The following is an 18,807-nucleotide window of genomic DNA, read 5'->3' as shown; positions in this document are numbered from 1 at the left end:
TCAGGCAAAGCACAATCACAACTGAGACAAGCATTAACATGTCCAACACTAAGGCCAGACGTATGTCTTCACAATAAAAATGTGTCCAAAAGCAGCATGATTGGGGCTGCCTTGGAAAGAAAGAAAAGCCAATGTGACTCTATACTGACAGGGCACTACCAGTCCAGAACTAAGTTTTCCAGCTTTTCCAATTCTTTAGGTCTGGTTTGCCAAGCTACAAAACCCAGCACCAGAGTTTGAAACTTCCTCAGAGTTGTTTCAATTCCAAAGACTATTGCTTACCCTATGGAAGAATATTTACTAAGTTTTACAGTAAAGAGTTTGTTACTACTATCCCTAGTTTTAGCAATATGTGTCTCAAATCTCTTTAGACTACATCACAGAACTACAACACTAATCATACTTAGATTGGTTCATTATACTAAAAATTCTTAGTTTAATGGCAATTTCTCTTATAATAGTTCAGCAAATTTCAACCTTTCTGACATGATTTCTTCATACCTCTTTTGTAATTAATCCATTTACAAAAATATACAATTTTTGCCTTTTATGCATAGCATAAAGATAGAACTCCAATTTTCTCAGATTTCAGAAACTGTACAGCTTTTGGTTTTGTTACAGCATATACACATTTATTCTTCAGCTACTTACAAAAAATAAATCTATCTTTGCATGTCTTTGATCACTCTCCTCCAACCATTCAGTAATTCATCGGTAATTATAACTTAGTAGTTTCTTTAGCCTAAAAGTATTGTATTTGTATTGTAGTTGTATTTATCACAGATTATCGTGAATCCTGGTTTTAAATTACCAAGAGTCCAATTACTGACTGGAATGGGGAATCTTCTTTCCAATTAAAAGTGACTGATTTAATGTAAAACCTTACAACATTTCACTTTTTAATTAGGTATATCATTATTAAGTACAAAGAGATTCATCCTCATTTTATTTTCTACCCAGAGAATGAAATACAGTGAAAATTAAACATATACCAGTATAGTGCCAGACCTAATAACACTTTCAGGATCCCTTTGCAACTACTAATACATCAGCATATGATGTCTTTTATTTCTGTTTCATTCCAACCACTTACTTGAAAGTCAGGAATATGCTTAAGCTTTTTACATCCAAATATCTCTGGGTGCATTGAAAAATATTAAGCCAGTTTCCAGTTGAAAAGGAAAAAACGGGATTAATTTGAACGGGAAAACATATGAAAATATAGAGCATCAGCTGACACAAGAGCAGGACTCCCCACACTGCTATCTGTATGAATCATTTCTCTCCACTAGAATTACTAGTTAAATAAGGACCTGGCAACCCAAACTTCCAATTCTTACTTAATTCTTACTGGGCTTACAGATGGTAACTACCATAGGAAGTTCCTACCATGGACAACAGACATGAATTTCTGGGACATGGTACCTTCCTGATGGACAGTTGGCACCTGGGCTAAAGCACCCCTCACTGCACAAAGCAGAAACAGAGGGAGCATTCAGCTTTCTTTTTTCAGGCCAGGTCTGGGAAAGACACTGGCCAGGGACTTTTAAATTAAAAAGGAGAATGCTAGAACATGCTTTTGTGAAATCAAACACAAGAGCTAGGCGATAGAGATGATTCACTAGAAAAGGAATTGAAAGAACTGTTCATTGAAAAGAGCTCATCTTACAATTACCTCTCTACATGGGCTAACTCAGGTGAGACAGGAATTTTCTTTATTTTTAACACCTTTTAATGTCTCAGGAGTATTCATATCACACCAAAAGAGCCCTACCTCCAAACACTGAAATTACTGACCCAGCTTGTAAGTGCTGATGAGAAGAAAAGATCAGGAGTCTCAGCAACCTGTTGCTGAAATTCCTCCTACCAATCTGATGTGGAGAATCAGGATTTTGCTGTCCACGAGGTCTCAAAACCCCAATACAGACAAACAGCTTGGAAGGGTAGAATTGCTGCATGGATGAGTCTGAAACAAACCTCAAGTAAATAATTAATTCAGCACATGCTTCTGTATTCCCAGTATTCCTGTATGCCCCTCACTTGATATTCAGTCAACCATTGTCTGCTTAATGCAGTCTTCACTCTATTTCTAATTCTACAGGGTTAAAAAAATTGACAAGATGCCTTACTGGGTTAAAAAAATTGACAAGACACTAGGCACAATTCAGAAGCAGCAAGAGGTTTCTTGCTGGGCTCATGAATCAGCAGTACAAATCAGTGCAAGCTTTTTTGTAAGCACACACAAAAAGCATGCTTGCTAAGACAAATGCAAGACTACTATAAAATAGAAAGATTGACTAGTTTTTTGAAAGAGATAAGCCAGAACTACTGTTGAAAGCAAGTATGCAAAATTCAGAAAGTTAAAAAACTTCATATAGAATCCAAATTAGATATTCATAATTGGCAGGGCAAAAAGGGTTCTTCAAGCATTCATAATAATACTTTTGTTTCCATGGATCCTATAGGAACGATTCTTCTTGGAAAGAAATAAAACATACATGAGGGAAGCTTGCTTTTTAGGGAAAAGGAGTATACCAGAATCTAAAATTCTAACACACATTAGTCTTGACTTTCATCCTGAAAGTGACAAAAGCAAAACGTTTCAAACACACTGGTACATCACATCATGATATGATTAAATTTTATTTTTTTCACATAATTTACTTACTTTGAGTTACACTAAGTTGACAAAAATCTCAAAACAGTAGTCTTAAAATGATGACTTTTCAGATAGGAATGTAACTCAACCCTAGAAGATTCCACTGACTTGCCGTGAGGTTCCATCAACAAAGGGACAGTACAACATTATCATTAATAAATTGTTACCACTGTACTGACGTTACATAAAAATTAAAAAATAAAAAAATCCCCATTGTGTGCCAAAGAGTTTAGTCTGAAACCAGCTGTAGTAACACTAAACACTCTGATAGTGGCAGATAACTTCTACACAAGTTAAAACAGGAGATTAGGGTCAATATATGGGCATTGGCAGTAAAGTCACAAGCTAAGGAAAAAAAGTAACTCAAGGGTTCGATAACAGGACATCTTCCGAAGATCTTTGCATAACCACAGTGACCTCTCTAGCCCAGAGTACCCAAGTCTGCAATAAGCTAGAAGGACCCAGTAAGAAAGTGGGACCAAAAGTGCACTGTAGTTGTCAGGAGAAGGCAGAGAAGTCAAGACTATTATTTACTTCAGTTGGACAAAGTTCCACATATAAAAGGCTACAGAACTGAAAGAATGAAAAGGTACAAAAAATACTGGAGCAAGTAGAGAGGGAAAACACTTAAGAAACACCAGACAAAGAATTCTGCTGCACTTTGGGCTCAAAGTCAGTGCAGAGAAAATCTGAGGCACATTGAGTGGAATACAGCAATCCAGTCTGGCACAAGGTTAACAAATTAAATCCACATTTTTTGCAGCAGCAAACATGCATGCTCCAAAATAGGAATATAGCATTAATAATCCAGGAGTTGAATGCATAGAGATATAAAATGCATAGAGAAATAAAAAGCATCTTAGAAATTGATTTAATCAGACTCAATCTTAGCTTTAAACTAATAAATATTAATAGGAAGATAGGCCCAGTCCTGCAGACTTTAACCACAGTTACTTGCAATGGTTATGATAGTACTTCTAGCATGGGAGCAGTAGTCTGAAGGCTGGATCCTCAAGTTAGAAACACTGGTGTTAACTCCTAAATACTACTGGTGGTGGTATACTGTTGGAATATACCCCATAAACCAACCAGATGCCCTTAGAGACCATGTTAGTTTAGCTTCATTATGCAGACACAGAGTATTTGTAAAGCTTTACAGATAGCTTATCACAAATTTTGCTTCCTGAATTTGTTTACAAAGATGGCATTGCTGAAGTCACTTGTGACTGGAAGCAAGAAACAGACTCAGATCCATAGCATCTTACAATGTTTTAACTACACATTTTCAAATTTTGGAACCAATCATGATCAGTCTGGGGATCCTCACCTTCAGCAAAGCCGAAGTTGCCACATCATTGCAAGGCTGGGCCTCAATCCCATTTAGTGAACTAAAATTGCTACAGGAACTAAAAGAAAATAAAACTTGTGTGTTACAGCTGTGCAATACCACAGTGATGTTAAAACTCTTTAGCATTTATTTCATAGATGTGCAGCATGGCTCTAACCCATGGGCATTTATGACTGATGCATCTGCATGAAGCTTCTCATGAATGTTGCAAGCTTCTGAACATCTTCTACAGTCACTGCATTATATAAAGAGGCACGGATTCCTCCCACAGACCTGAATTGAAAAGAGGAGAGGAGAGGAGAAAAGAAAAGAACCAGGAAATTTTTGTATATTCTAAAAAAAGACACTTTTAGCAGTCATAGACATTTAAATCTATTCCTACTCTAAAAGGAAAGAATTCACATTTATGTGCATGAGAAGCAGTATTTAATTCTTCAAGGCAGGCCTGCAATCTAGAGAAGCTTAGTATTTACTAGTTATGTATAGCTCCAAAGTTGTAGCCCTATACCATCAAAAAACTAATCCCACAAACACTACTGAACATGGGAAAGAACTCTTGCAACCAGGCAGACAAGCCACTTGAGAGGCTTTGTACACTGACACAGTCTGACCTCAAAAGGTATCTTCTTTGGCATCTGCACAGAGACAGATTTCCAGAAGAAAGAAGAATTAAGAATAAAGCTCTCTGAAGCCCACCACTTCACCTAAGCAGCAGCTGAGACACCAGAAATCTCTGATTACAATCTCTAGACTGCTATTCTCAAGTGTTGCCAAACCAGTATGAGGAACAGCTTATGCGTGAGAAAGGCTGGTAAGCCAATGCACAATGCCTGATGCTGTACCACTGTAGTAACAGTTTATTCTGCACAGGACAGAGATTCACTTCACTAATACTTGAGTAATACTTACCGATGTCCTTTCAGAGATATCATGTTAAGTTCCACAGCCTTCTCAAGAAATTTCTTTTCCAGGGCTTCATCGCCCTTGACACTGCCAATGCGGAAAGGGACATTCATTCTGCTTCGGTTCTTTCTCTCCACTGGACATCTGTAAGGGTTGAAAATGTAATGCTTCATCCACTTTGTGCTAAATTTATATTTTCAGCTATATGCAGTTTGAGAAAGTGAATAATCACACGTTTAGAACCAAAGTGAATCCTTCATAATCAAAACTGTGAAATCATTACTTTCTGTGAAAGAAAGAAATCTTCTTTTTTTAACCAAGTATAATAATGGAAGTGGTAAACTGGAGGGCTTATTAACCCTTCTTGACATACTCAAAATTATGCCAGAGAAACAGACAAGAGGCTTGTATACAGACCAAATCAAAGAAAACAAAAAAAAAAGGAAATGTTATTTAGGATAGGTGAGGTAATTAGAGGGAATTTTTACTAAGTCTAAAGCAGTTTCTCCTCTTTATCTTCAAGGACTGACACTTCTCAACTAGTCTAAAGTGCTACCAGAATTACACTCAGCTAAACAGAACTAAAGGAAATATAACAACACAGGATAAGAAAATTTTCATGGACATTAGAAATTTCTGTTAGCGATTTCAGTCCATCTTCTAAGTTAGTATTACTTGGAATCATGAAGTAGAGAAGAAGTATCTCTAGAACAAATCTTGCATTTCATACATGGCCACAACATCACATGAGATGCATCACAGCTCCTTAATATATCTTAAAATCCCATTTAATCCAAAGTGGAAAACTCAAAATACGTGTAATATCTCTTTGACTATTTTGTGAAGGTAAGAAATGATGGAGGAAGACAAGAAGATTTAAATATCTTTTTTTAGCATTTCTACTTATAAAGGAGATATGAAGCCTTCAGATTCCTATGATTTATTTTTTCCTGTGATGTAGATTCTCGCAGGCATTCAATACCAGTAAGTTTTCATAAACTGCATGTGAATTTCATAGCTATTATTATGCTATTTGTAAAAGAATGGGTACCATTCTTTTCAGTTCCTCTCTTGTTCCTTTGTCCAGATGTCTCCATGATGAAAAAAAGATCCATGATAACATCTGCCTATGCAAATCTTCTACTTCAGGTTCAACCAGGAAAATAATGTTCAAAAAGGCCTATGCTTCTAAGCACTCCCATATCTGAATTACTGCAGCCATGCTACAGTTTTTGGAATATCCAGTCGCTACTAGGCAATCTGATGTAATTCAGCTAGTGCACAGACATTGGAAAACAAACTGCAAATGGCACAGAGCACTTTGTGGAAGAAAGGCTCCATTTGCTGAATGGCTTGTCACATGGCTTACTCAGGGATATATGCCACAGATTTAAGTGCCATGTTACAGCTGGGAAGGCAGCTTCAAATTAAGTCTTCCTTTTACTTATAGATACAATTAAAAAATTCACAGTCTTAACCGTATTGCTTAGGAAGCTGCACACAGCTCAGTTAGTGAAGCTTGTTCTGCTTTCCCAACTGACTATTTACCAGCCCATTTGCATTGCATTTCCCACTCACTGCCTTACAGACCAACTTGCCAGATACAGATTTCTGTTTGTCACAAAATGTTTTTTTTCTAGGCTTCATTTGCTTTCTGACGTTTATGAAAAACCCCCAGGATTTCTCTGGAGTAGGATCACAATCCTGATCATGGTGATGCTAAAGGCAAAGCTGTTCTCATTAACTACATGGATAACCAGAATGTATTAAATATTATGATGAAACTTTATCCCTGCCAATTATGATTGCAGACAGCTTTAATTTAAAATCCAAATTTAATTTGCCCTATCCTAACTTTGACTTGAAAGTAAATTAGGTGCCCACGCTGTTGCTTTTACACTGAAGGTGAAGGAAAATATATTGCAGTTTCATGGTCAATTAGTAGTCTGAGCTTGGCAAGTATTAAAATTATTACAGTATCAGCTTTTAACTGATATACATAGGTCCTGTGAGCTCAAAAATGTAATGTAAGAGCAACTCTATGTAAAAGTGAGAGGGTTGAATCTGCTTTGGAAAGCCAGCAAAAATAACTAAAGAAAATAAACTGTGCATAAAGTATATAAAGAAAATGTATTCCATTTTGAGGTCTGATCTTCCTATTTTATTTCAGAAAGTGTTTCAGAAGTTAGCATAATTAACTAATAAAAATGCTCTGCTTGACAGAGGAAAAAGCAGAGTCTTTGACTCCTGGATGGTGGTAGGGAAAATAAAATGCAAAGTGGTCTCTACAATTTCTTACAGGCAATTTTCTCTGTTTTGGTCTCTATTTCCCCAAAGGATTCAGTAAGCATACAAACCAGAATCTGTGTATCTGTTTTTTGTATACTCTTCTCCTAGGCTCCTGTTTTATAAAGTTTAGAATATGTTTTTAGTAGACTTCACTACTGATCTATACAAGGTAAGTTAAAATAACTTCCTACTGGAATGAAACTTATCCATGGGCAGTTACCAAGTGAATGGTTTGCACAAATAGTATCTATAGAGTCCTCAAAAAAGGTGACTTTAACAATACACTGCAATTAAACTCTTGAATGTCTGGTTATGTAGCAAATATTGAAACCAAGGGGAAAAGCATAACAACTTACGTATAAAATCCATTAGATTTGTCTATAATATCATAAATCATCCGTGATTTGATTAAACTAAGTTTATCCATAGCTGCAGCTCCACCATTATTCTTTATCCATTCCAGCACCAATCCCATGATATAAATACTGCAAAAGGTAAGAACATTTTTCAGTGAAATTATTCAAACAGGAAAAAAGCAAGTCTTGTCTAATAGTTCACAAAATGTTTCAGCAACAAAATGCCATGTTTGATTTAAGGGCACTTAAGATTAACAAATCAAAATCTAGACTATTTTATAAGTTAAGACAACTCTAAACAGACAATGTTTTCTGGACACAGATGAAACATCCTGAAATTCATATGCCACACATATCTGTTGGACCCTGCTTAATCCTTTGTACCACGGAAGGACACATACTGCAGGCTTCCTGCAGCCCTGCATGGCTCCCAAAGACATCCCCAGACATGCTGCATGGACTGCCAACTGATTGCCTACACAACTGCCTGTCAGGTCCTGCCTAAAAGGACTACACAACTGCCTAGAAGGAGCCAGATTTAGCAAGAAAATTAATAGCATTCACCCTGTGCAGCTGCCTTAGCAAAAATACAAGAGTAAATCTCAAATACATGAACATTAATATGCCAGAAATTTCACCACCTTTTCAGAAATGTTAAAAATAAAAACTCTAATCCCATTTCTGTCTACAAAGACCTTTTGCCCACATGAACAGTGAAGTCTGGCGAAACAAATAATGATGTATCACACTTAATTATTCGTTACCAGTCAAGTTCTTAGTAGAGATCTGGAAGCCTACTGCCATCACATGGCTTGGGAGCAAGAATTTCAATGCTAGTTACTAAGTGCAACATAAAAAAATCCTTTGCCTTTGTGCTTTTGCTACAAAACTCAGCTTGTTCAAGTTCAGCATTTCCCACGACTACAAAAATTTGCATGAAAACCTGCTCCCAAGTTTTAATGGACTATTTCCAACAAGTTCGTTCTTATGAATCCCTTCATTATTGATTCCAAGGGAGGGCTCAGAGAACATTACCCTACAAGTTTCCCTTGTACATATCTAGCAGGAGGCTGTTTTAAATTTTTCTACTTTTTATTTCTAAGGGGATGCCAGTACCAAATCTTTGAACACTTCAGAAAGGCTGCAGAATAACCAAGGTTACAGACTGCCATTTATAGGAAGTACCTTACAGCTCTGAGAGCGCAATCCTGCTATGACAGCACACTAACAACTACTCCAGTGTCAAGGATTTAAGAGAAGTGTAGACCATGCCCTTGGCAAATATACAGGGCCGCATTCACCTCTTGCCCTCACTTCCTTGAGCAAGTGAACTCTTAAAAGTCAGCCTTAGAGTCATTCACAAAAACCCAGACAGCTGAAACCTTCTTTTATGTCAATCAAAATAGTATCTCTGAAACAATTTTAAGTGCAAAATGCATTTCAGAGCTTGGAAATTAGATTTTCATAGCAAATTCATTGTTAATTTTAGCTGAACAGATTAGGGTCAAAGAGTCAATGGCATTGTGCCATGAGGTTAAAGCCATTAGCATCACCTTAATTTAATTTAACATCCTGCTGAAGTAGCTTTTGCAAATTCAGTTAATATTTCCTGCCTGTTTGCCAGCAAACCATTAACATGTGCAAGGAAGAGAGCAGAGAAAAAGAGAACTAAGAAGCCTTGCCAGTTCCTTAAACTGGAACAGGCAGTTAGAGCCAAGCCAAACAGATGTGCATCGTGCCAATATTTCAGTCTGTTACATTCTGGATTCTGGAGTGTACTCCAATGTCAGTCTGTAGCATGAAGTGAAATCTGGCAGGACAGTGATGAGAAAGAAGAAAGACTGCTAGTTCAATTTTATTTTCAGTTCCCTTAACCTCCCACTACCCTGTTCAGGCTACTGACAGACACTGAGTTACAGTTAAAGCAGCACTTTCTTTTCAGAAGTTCTTTGCAGTGGCTAAAATAAGGCTGCAGAATTTGATTTGTTTTGCTTTTCAAATCAGAGGAACAACACTGTGTCCAAGTACTGAGACTAAGTAGAACTTCAGTTTTTCAAATGGAAATAGCTTTGTACTTGGAAAACATGAATGGCTGGATTTAAGACCTGGCATATTCAATTATACAGTGTCCAAAACCAGTATGTGTGAATTGGCAGTCAGGAAAATAATCGATCATGAAATAGAGGTTTCATCAAGCTCTAGAAAATAAAGACATACATACTGCCTGTGTTACAAAGCTACACTGAGCAGACCAAAATCTGGAAACATTGTACAGTTAATTCTTACCGGGTGTACCCAGCCAACAGGGCAGACAGGCTGCCAGTAAGAATACAGAATTACAGCACTACATACTGTACAGTATGCACATAACTTGGGGAAACGAGTTCTGCACTGTAAAATCTGGTATAAACAAATGTTCACAAGATTTACTGTTCTGTTGATAAAGATAGGTGCTCCTATGTCATTGCAATAGTACACCCTGCAGTGACAATCAGCAGATTCAGAGATACTTAAATTCAGTAGAATTTGAAGTGATACTAATAGTAATGATGGAATTAAGTTATAGGGTTTATATAAAGGAATCACAGAACTTTATTCCTATACACCATTTAATATCTGTCAGAGATCATTAAGCAACCTGACTTTTTAATTCTGGAACATACAAACAAGCTATAAGAGCTGAAACTAAACACCAGTATAAAATTGCATTATCAAATTATCTGAATAAGCGGGAAATCTTTATTTTCAAAGTAATTTTAAAGCTTCTGGGAAAAAAGTGATACCTGGATTGAAGATCTTTTTTTTAATAATCATTTCAGAGGACACTGGTATAAAAATTCTTCAGCTTAAGAATGGGTAGATACTACTGGCTCAACATGTAAACATCCTAGTAGCAAAGCACCATTTCACTGGTTATCAGAAGCTAGGAGACAGCAATTTTAAAAAAGCAATCTGTAGTCTGATCTGCTTCTTGCACAATGAAATTATAAGGTACAAATGGCAATTTTATTATTTTGATTGCTAGCAATGATTATAAAGCTAGATCAATTTTATCTTTGGATGCCAAATCAAACACTGAGATGGCAGTCAGAGAATTATGCAAAACTGTACTAGAGAATAAAGCAAAGTAACTACTAAAATGCCTTTAAAAATTATTTTACAGTTTCATTTCAAAACTGACAGTAGTGATAGATGTAGCAGGAACAAAAAATATTTTAGAAGTTTAAAAGAATGCATATTCTTGTAATATCTTACATTATTTAAAACTTTAATAACAACCATACTGACCATTTTCCAGTAAAGAAAGTCAGTGGGGATGTGGAGGTTCAAATGCTGAGAGCAACATCAGGAAGAAATTAAATCAAACTGTATTTAGTGACCAAGAAGCAAGTCTAAGTGCCAAATTACCTCCTTGCAATGAGAGAAGCATCATCACTAAATTGACTAGAGCTGTGCTCATGTAAACCAGAATTGCATCCTGAAACTTCTACAATAGAGTTATGACATATAGTATTTACTTTGCAAAGGACTACATCCTTTATGGCTGAGTCGCACTAGGCAAAGCAAATCCTACTACAGTCACATGGCTGGACACTTGCCATGTTTTCACCGGAATCACGTGAAACACTTCAATGTATCAGTGACTTGAGGGCAAATACACAACTTTGGAAGCTTTTCTAGGTAAGAGCAGCAGATGGCAGTGCAGCAGCTTTCTGAATAAGGGATATCACATAGCAGGGTGAGTTACCTGTAGCATGGTGGAGTGTTATACAAAGAGCTATTTGCTGCCTGTGTTTTGTAATCCAGTACAACAGGGCATTCCTTCAGTGCAAATCCCAGCAAGTCCTCACGTATTATTACAACAGTAACTCCAGCACAGCCAACATTCTTCTGAGCACCAGCAAAAATCACACCAAACTTTAAAAGAAAAAAGAAAATAACTTGGCACATGCATTCACTTGTAGGTCTTATAACTGAGTAATACCCCAGGCATACTAGTCAGATGAATGGAACAGAGAATGTGTTGAAAATTAGCAAGTTGTAGGTCAAAAGAAGAGTTAGGAGAAGTTCTGATTTCAAAGTGCACTTACAGCTACTCAGCTGGGGATTATAATCACAACAAATTTCACAACAGTTTGCTAAATGTTTATTTAATAGCTGCAAATAATTCTCAAGGCAGACTGTTCCAATTTCACACTACTTCAAGCAAATTTACTAAAAACAAATTCCTACATATTTCACAGTATTTTCAACCCATCTGGTATTTCAGAACCATCATCATAAAATCCACCTGTTCAAAGAGGCAGATAGGAAAGGCCAAGTTGAATACATCAACAACTACTCCTTTTTGCTACACACAGGTTAGAAAGGTCAAATGTGCTATTTCACTAGTCAGTAACACTTCTACTCATAGTATACTTTAAAAACATAGTAATTGCCTATGTTCTGCCTCTGTACTATCTATGAAACAGACACCATAATCGTGAGGCATAGGAAGCTTTAGGAGTTTAAAAGAGGTTACAGATTTTTCGTGTAAGAGGCAGGATTTAAAAACTGATTCACAGAACCCTGCTGTAGCCATACACTATCTATAGACTAAATATGATTTAGAAGATATTTATTTTAGCTGTTATTTTCTTTTTTAGCAGGTATTTTCTTCATTAGGGAAGATCACATAGTAGCTAAATAATCTTGGGTAGCTATTAACATGAACAATTTCAACATAGTTAAGTATGTTTTTATGAGAAAAAGGAAAACAAATAGACACCGAAATCTCAAACCTGAAATTTCAACACTTCTATCCATCATCAGATAGTCAACTAACAAAACATGACTTTGCTAATTTCACTGCTCAGCTAGAAATGTCTCAGCCAGACATTTCAAAGTTCTTAATTACATGCACTGAAATTTGAAAATGCTTTGTGCGGTCACTATGTCCAGTTCTTTACCTTGGAAACATCCACAGGTTTGGACAGGAAGTTTGAGGACATATCACAAACCAAGACTGCTCCTTTGACATCAGGTACAAAGTCAAATTCCACACCATGAACAGTTTCATTAGCACAATAATACACGTAAGAAGCATCTGGATTAAGATTCCAAGTGCTCGGGTCAGGAATGCCTGGGAGACAAAACAGAAACCCAGAGGTCACTGGAGACAAGTAATTTTCTTGGCATGCAATTTTACTGAACATGAAACTTAAGTGGAAACCAAGAACAATTTTGCCATATAGACTATTAATCATGTCGTTACCAGGAAGATGGTGTATCTGCAAAACCAATACACCAGTGCATTCCCAAAACTCTCTGGTGAGCCATCATTAAGTTGCAAAACCCTTTGTTTTCACCCCTTATTCCTCAAACGATTTTCTCCAAGTTTGCAATTCCAGACTACAAACTACTGCCCTAGGAGTTCAAAACAGCATTTCAGAGGAATTCAGACACTGAGTCCAAGAATCTTCGTGCTGCCTTTGGAACCACAGAAACATCCAAATTCTCACTGGCAAAGTTCTCTAAAGCTCTGTTTCTGTGCAATCTCAGAAGCATTTAAGTCTTGCCCAAGCTGAACAAACACAAGGTTACCTACCTTCCTCCCATTTTAATCTTTGCAACTGATTTACAAAACTAAGATTTCCTCTGTCAACAGGCAATATGCAGGCATGTCCTGACAGCACAGAACAGGTTTGGCATAGAACAAGTAGCTGTTCTTTCTTTTCTCCTCCAGAACCTGATTTGGGGGGGAGGGGAGGGCGGGGCAGGAGATGGTGCTATTGCCTCCACCATTATTTACTGTCTCTCCTCTTATCTACAGCTACGAAATGGTGAATTACACTCCCCCAGACTAGAAAGTCATAGGTTCAATTCCTTCCTGTGCCTCAGACAATATACACTTATTTTCCAAGTTAGTGCCCTAGTCACCAGTTAATACACTAACTTACATGGGGATATTCTTTGTCTTTCTTGTTGCCACTCTTTTTTGTTCAAGGGTTGTAATTTGGACCAGAGGGAAGAAAAGTGAGCAAAACTAGCAGGAAAAGAAACTAGATCTCATGTATTCCTGTTCCAAGAATTATTTATGTATATTCAGTGACACAGTGGTGGGAAAGAATTTAGGAAACCTTAAAAGCACGTAACAGAATTCAGGTCTCCCATATCCTGGGTCAATGACAAGGTTAAAATCTCACACCTGCTTCTAAATTTTAGAGCAATCTCATTACTGAGTGTATACGAAATTGAAATACCTCCCAATATCCCTGTGAATAGCTTAAGAACTCACGTAAATATTAAGAAATTGAGAGAGCCCAGACCATTTACCTTCTTAGACACTTGTTTCTTGCCACTTATTTTCTGGGATCTGCTTGGCCCCATTTCACAATTTTTTTCTGGTGGAGACTGTTAAGCTCTTTAACAAATCTCCCAGCAATGAACAAGGAGAGATGTGGCAGACAATCTTTTGAGTGCTGGACAGTCAATTCTAGTTAACATTCAACAGCCCAATAGCTACGCTGGATCCATTTTTAGAGCAAGTAAGAAGCTAAGCATTCCACATGGATAGATGCAATCATCAACTTACTTGTATAGGTTCCTAGTTTGGGATGAACAATATTCACTTTGGCATACTTCTCTGCTTCTTTAGCTGCTTTTGCCGACCAGCCTCCAGTAACCACATAATCTGCCTGTCTTCCCTCCTTTAAACCAATAAGGTTAAGCGGGACTGCACTGAACTGAGCAGATCCACCTCCTTGAAGGAAAATAACTTTGTAGTTGTCTGGTATATTTCTGCATAAAAGAAATAATCATTTATATTATTCCCAGGTGACACAGGATGCATACAACTTGGTATTATCCATTTAACACTGACTGAGGAAGAACTCTGTCATTTTAGAAGACTCTTCTTAGAGCTTAGATCAAGTCCCATTAACTTACCTCAGCAATGATCTTGAGAAATAACTTAAATGTCTAAGAGTAAATGCTATAAATTTTAGTGATGAAAATTGGCTGAAAAAAGCCTTCCGTCCCCAACCCTGGCATTGCATTAAGCAAACTCACTCCTGAGTCACTCCTTGAGTACCCACAAACTTGAAAGATATTCCATCACAATTAATGCTGACTTTTAATTTTATCTATTGCTAGCATCGTTACTTTTCTGTCAGGCGAAGAACATCACACCAAAGCGCTTACAATAGCACTCGGCTTTGAGATCCTTCAGTTTGAAAGTGCAACAGTACAGTAAAGTATATCTGCAGAGCAAGAGCAGTAAAGAGTTGCTCATACAATCACTAAAATTACATATTCAAATTATTCATTAAAATCCCTTTCTCAATGACTCTGGCTGTGACTGACAGTCAACTGCTTATGTTAAATAACCAGTATTATTAACTACTATGAGTAATTCTAATCCATATATATTTATTTCAAATTTTAAAAAATGTGTCATTCTACAAATAGGAAAAGGGCTCTTGATCAGTGATTCTAACACTGATCCACAGAGCTTTTGTTAATAAAATAGAACTTATGAGACATGTATACCACTATATCACATTTATACCACTAGAGAATTGATTTTTATTGTTTGCACTTATTTCTTTTAGTTCATGTCACCTTCATGAATTCTATGAAGGTGACAAAAATCAAAATAAAAAAAAAACCCCTCAGCCAGACATATAAAAAACATCTTAACCTAATAAGAACCCTTCGTCACATTCAAAAATATAAGCATCAAACAGAAGATCAGTATCTTCCCCAAGGTTATTATTCTGTCATACACAGTACACATGCATGAAAAACACCACCAAAAAGGAGCTTTCAAGGAAAGATCTCCACATTAGACACTCCTGATGCAACTAGCACAAGCATAACATAAAAATAAGCAGAAAGTAATTCACTTACAGCAATTCACGCATGAGATTTTCAGTTGTATTTAAAATTTTTGTGAAATCTGAGGAACGATGGCTCATTTCTTTGGTGGAATAGAGAGAAAAAATAACATGAAACAAGATGGTAATAAATGAATTTGATTTTAAAACTGTGTTAAGCTTTAAACCTTTTACACTACATACCCAAAATGCCTGAAGCTTGTCATTCCCAGTTCCTACTCCTCTTTAAGTACATAAATACTCCTAAATACCCACAGAAGACTTATACCTGCAGTCTTGTCCAGATACAGGCAAATTCTGTTCATTGACAGTTGGCACCTACGTGACCTTACTACGGCCAGGAACAACCACATTTGCGGGTAAAAAAAATAACTCTCTAGAAAGGTTTAATTTTTCCTCATGCTAAGAACCTTCTCTGCTGCTAATGCTGTAACAAGTGTATAATAAAGTACAGGAGTTTGTTTTGTTCTCTTATCTTTAGCAAGGCTTCTTCACACAGTAAAGCTAATTAAACATTAAGGACACTCACACAGTAATTCCTTTTAAATCCATAGGCTGTCTTCCACGTGTAAGTGTACAATTTAAACATTAATCTGAATTGCGCAGAGACAGCTGCACGTTCTACTTTTAGCAACTAATCAGTTTCATAGACTAATAAAATGCTCACCATCTTGATGCATAAATCTTTTGTGCAACTGGGGCTGAAAAGCAAGTCAGCTACCCATATGGCACAGAAGACACTTCCCGCCTCATGGCAGGACAGCACTGCCTCCCTAATGGGAAGGATGCTATACATCTATATGGTATCTATACACATCTATACAGACACACAGGTCTGTTAGAAATGGAGCCAAAATACCAAGATCATAAAGTCTTATTAAACAATTCAGTTAAACATCGAAATAATGAAAAAAATGGATTTTTTTAAGTCTTACCAAGAACACTTATACCAAGTCCTTTGTAGTCCACCAATTCTTTCTGTGCTTCTAATAATACCTAAAAAAAGAAAAAAATCCAGAAATAAATTAAGGGAATTTTTCATTACCTGGAGTCTCTGATGCATCATGCCTATACCAGCTATTCCATATTGCAATAACCTGACACTTGTCAAGTAAGATTAACAAAAGTATAGTCACCAATACAATTTTGTTGTACCTAGAAGCTTAAGGCTTTTCGTAAGACAGTGAACTTAAATCATATGCTTGTTGTGGACACCATGTTTAAATTACCATTTCAAATGTTACATTTCCAGCTTTCTCAACAATTTCTAGGAGTTGAATGAACTCTTAACCTTTACAGAACATCTAACGTTTGTGTACGTATTCTTTCTACGCAAGCATCCCAAATACCCACTCCCACCACTCCACCCTGTGTCCTTTCTCTTGACTTGTGCAAATAGGACAATCAAAGTATTGAACAAAACATAAGAGAAAGATCAGTTTGGGGAATTGGATACCTTAAACTGAGCCAACATGACAATGACGGGTTTCACAGAATGAAGTTCCTTAGTTTTTGAAGATGAGCCTTTATCTTACTGAGAGTTAAGAAAGAAATTAAGCAAAGTTTTGAGGCAACCAAAAATAAAAGTCCTAGCCAAGTAGTGCTTCAGCCATGCTTTTTTTTTCTACCTTCTCCCATAGCTCTTGAGTATCAACAAAGTAGAATGAGATTCTAACCACTGGATCTGAAGCTTCTGATTTTGCTAAATTCTTGTCTGAGAGCCAGCACACTCTTGGCTGCTCCTAAAGAAAGCAGGAGAAGGGGAAGCCCCAGTAGAACAGCCACTAAAACAAATGCTGCATGCATGCACCGTAGGACCTGACAAGAAACTGCACACTGGGCAATTTCAGGAATAAGAAATCTACCTTGCTGACAGGGTGTCTGCATGGCCTGTCAACTGTAACAGCTGGGTACCAAAAGGTCAACTAAAAGATTGTGAAGTTTTAACCCCATTTTACAAGGAAACGTATCCCATGCCAGAGAAGGAAGGGAAAAAAGTAAGGGAGAACACAAAGACTATTAGAGTAGTGCTTGCTAAACTGCTTGATAAAATCCAATTCTGTTAGTAATATTCTTCATCTGAAAATCTGCACATGCCTGACAGTAGACATCTACGACACCCATTATAATCTATGAATTACTCCATCTTCTTTCTTCACCGAGTCTGAGTGCATTATAGGCAGCATCAGCCCACAATCAAAAGGAATAAACCATCGAGATAATACAGCAGTCCACACAAGAACACTGCATTTTCAAGAGGGGAAACAGATTAATAATACAGAGTTCAGCTGTGCCCGCCTGCACTCCTCAAATCTTAAATCCAGTTTTCAGCAGTCTCTATCAGAAAGCTAGGTACTGAGGCAGTGCCTGTGAGAGCCCCTTTTCGAATCTAGGGCTCAACACAGAACAACAAATTTCTTTGCAACCTTATCCACAAAGGACATTTCCTCAAGAAAAGAGACGGGAGGGGAAAGAGACCCAAATAAAAATAAGAAATCAGTTTATTTAACGAAATTTTTAAAATAAGTAATGCATAAAATAACGAAAAATACTATAAGGGAAACTAAGAAAACGAAAAAAAAAAATTCCACAGTAGATAACCTTCAAACTGAAAGTCAGGTATGTACAGTTGGGCAGAAACCACCCCCTCTCCACAAGTAACTGGATAATCCATGGCCGCTGATGCAACTTTCCAGAGGGTTGAGTGTACACTGCATTCACTATAACTTCTTATAAAAAGGCATCTCAGGGAATTACCATGCTATCTATCAGCTGACAAATCTAACACTCCACACAGCTATCCCTGCGCAGTTAGGTCCTACTTCTCATCCCAAAACTAACGATATAGCTGTTGCTGCCATATCATCCAGCAGGGGAAAAAAAAATCCAAAAACCTAGCGAGTATTCCATGAACCACACTCGAGCTCCTTTCCAAAAATCCGAGCTTATCAGGGCAGTTCGTTGGAGAAGGGAAGAAGACACGACGTTTCAGCGCTGTGCGGGTAAAGTCCTGTAATTACTATTTACCACAGCTTCCCCAGCCCTCGCTTTGCAGCCGGAATCCCGCGGGGAGCCGAGGGGACGAAGACACCCAGCCCCGCCGTGCCCCAGCCCGGGCCCTACTCACGGAGCGCGGCAGCTTCGCCGGCCCAGCGCCGAAGTTCGCAACCTGCCGCCCGCCCTCCATCGCGACCACAACGCCGCAGATCCCGCTGCTTGCGCTACCGCCGCGCCACCCGCCCTGCTGCTATAAACGCGAGGTCGCCGGGGCCCGGCACCTCCCACCCCCGTCCCGGCCGCCCATTGGCACCGCGGCCGCGGGGAGGCGGTGTGAGGGGAGGGCGGTGTGAGGGGAGGGCGGTGTGAGGGGCGGCG

General features: G+C 37.9%; 1 protein-coding gene across 1 annotated transcript; it reads right to left on the bottom strand.

The window, feature by feature from the left end:
- Window positions 1-2,624: 2,624 nt before the first annotated feature.
- PSAT1 (phosphoserine aminotransferase 1) lies at window positions 2,625-18,657 on the bottom strand. The gene is made up of 9 exons (XM_069001324.1): window positions 18,560-18,657; window positions 16,368-16,428; window positions 15,446-15,515; window positions 14,130-14,335; window positions 12,505-12,677; window positions 11,304-11,473; window positions 7,556-7,684; window positions 4,917-5,054; window positions 2,625-4,280 (listed from the first exon to the last, which is right to left on the bottom strand). Exons 1-9 carry the CDS (start codon window positions 18,617-18,619, stop codon window positions 4,175-4,177), a joined length of 1,113 nt encoding a protein of 370 aa, XP_068857425.1. The 5' UTR covers window positions 18,620-18,657; the 3' UTR covers window positions 2,625-4,174.
- Window positions 18,658-18,807: the final 150 nt, after the last annotated feature.

This window comes from Aphelocoma coerulescens, assembly GCF_041296385.1.
Source record: "Aphelocoma coerulescens isolate FSJ_1873_10779 chromosome Z unlocalized genomic scaffold, UR_Acoe_1.0 ChrZ, whole genome shotgun sequence".
Lineage (NCBI taxonomy): Eukaryota > Metazoa > Chordata > Aves > Passeriformes > Corvidae > Aphelocoma > Aphelocoma coerulescens.
The sequence above is the reverse complement of the archived record's forward strand: the minus strand, read 5'-3'. Positions and strand labels throughout refer to the sequence as shown.

Excerpts from the sequence above, each read along its gene's own strand:
- PSAT1 (XM_069001324.1), bottom strand. The coding sequence starts at position 18,619 with ATGGAGGGCGGGCGGCAGGTTGCGAACTTCGGCGCTGGGCCGGCGAAG. Across the intron at positions 15,516-16,367 it reads ACTTGGTATAAGTGTTCTTG|AAATGAGCCATCGTTCCTCA; the intron begins GTAAGACTTAAA and ends ATTCCACCAAAG. Across the intron at positions 4,281-4,916 it reads ATATCTCTGAAAGGACATCG|GTCTGTGGGAGGAATCCGTG; the intron begins GTAAGTATTACT and ends TTTTCAATTCAG.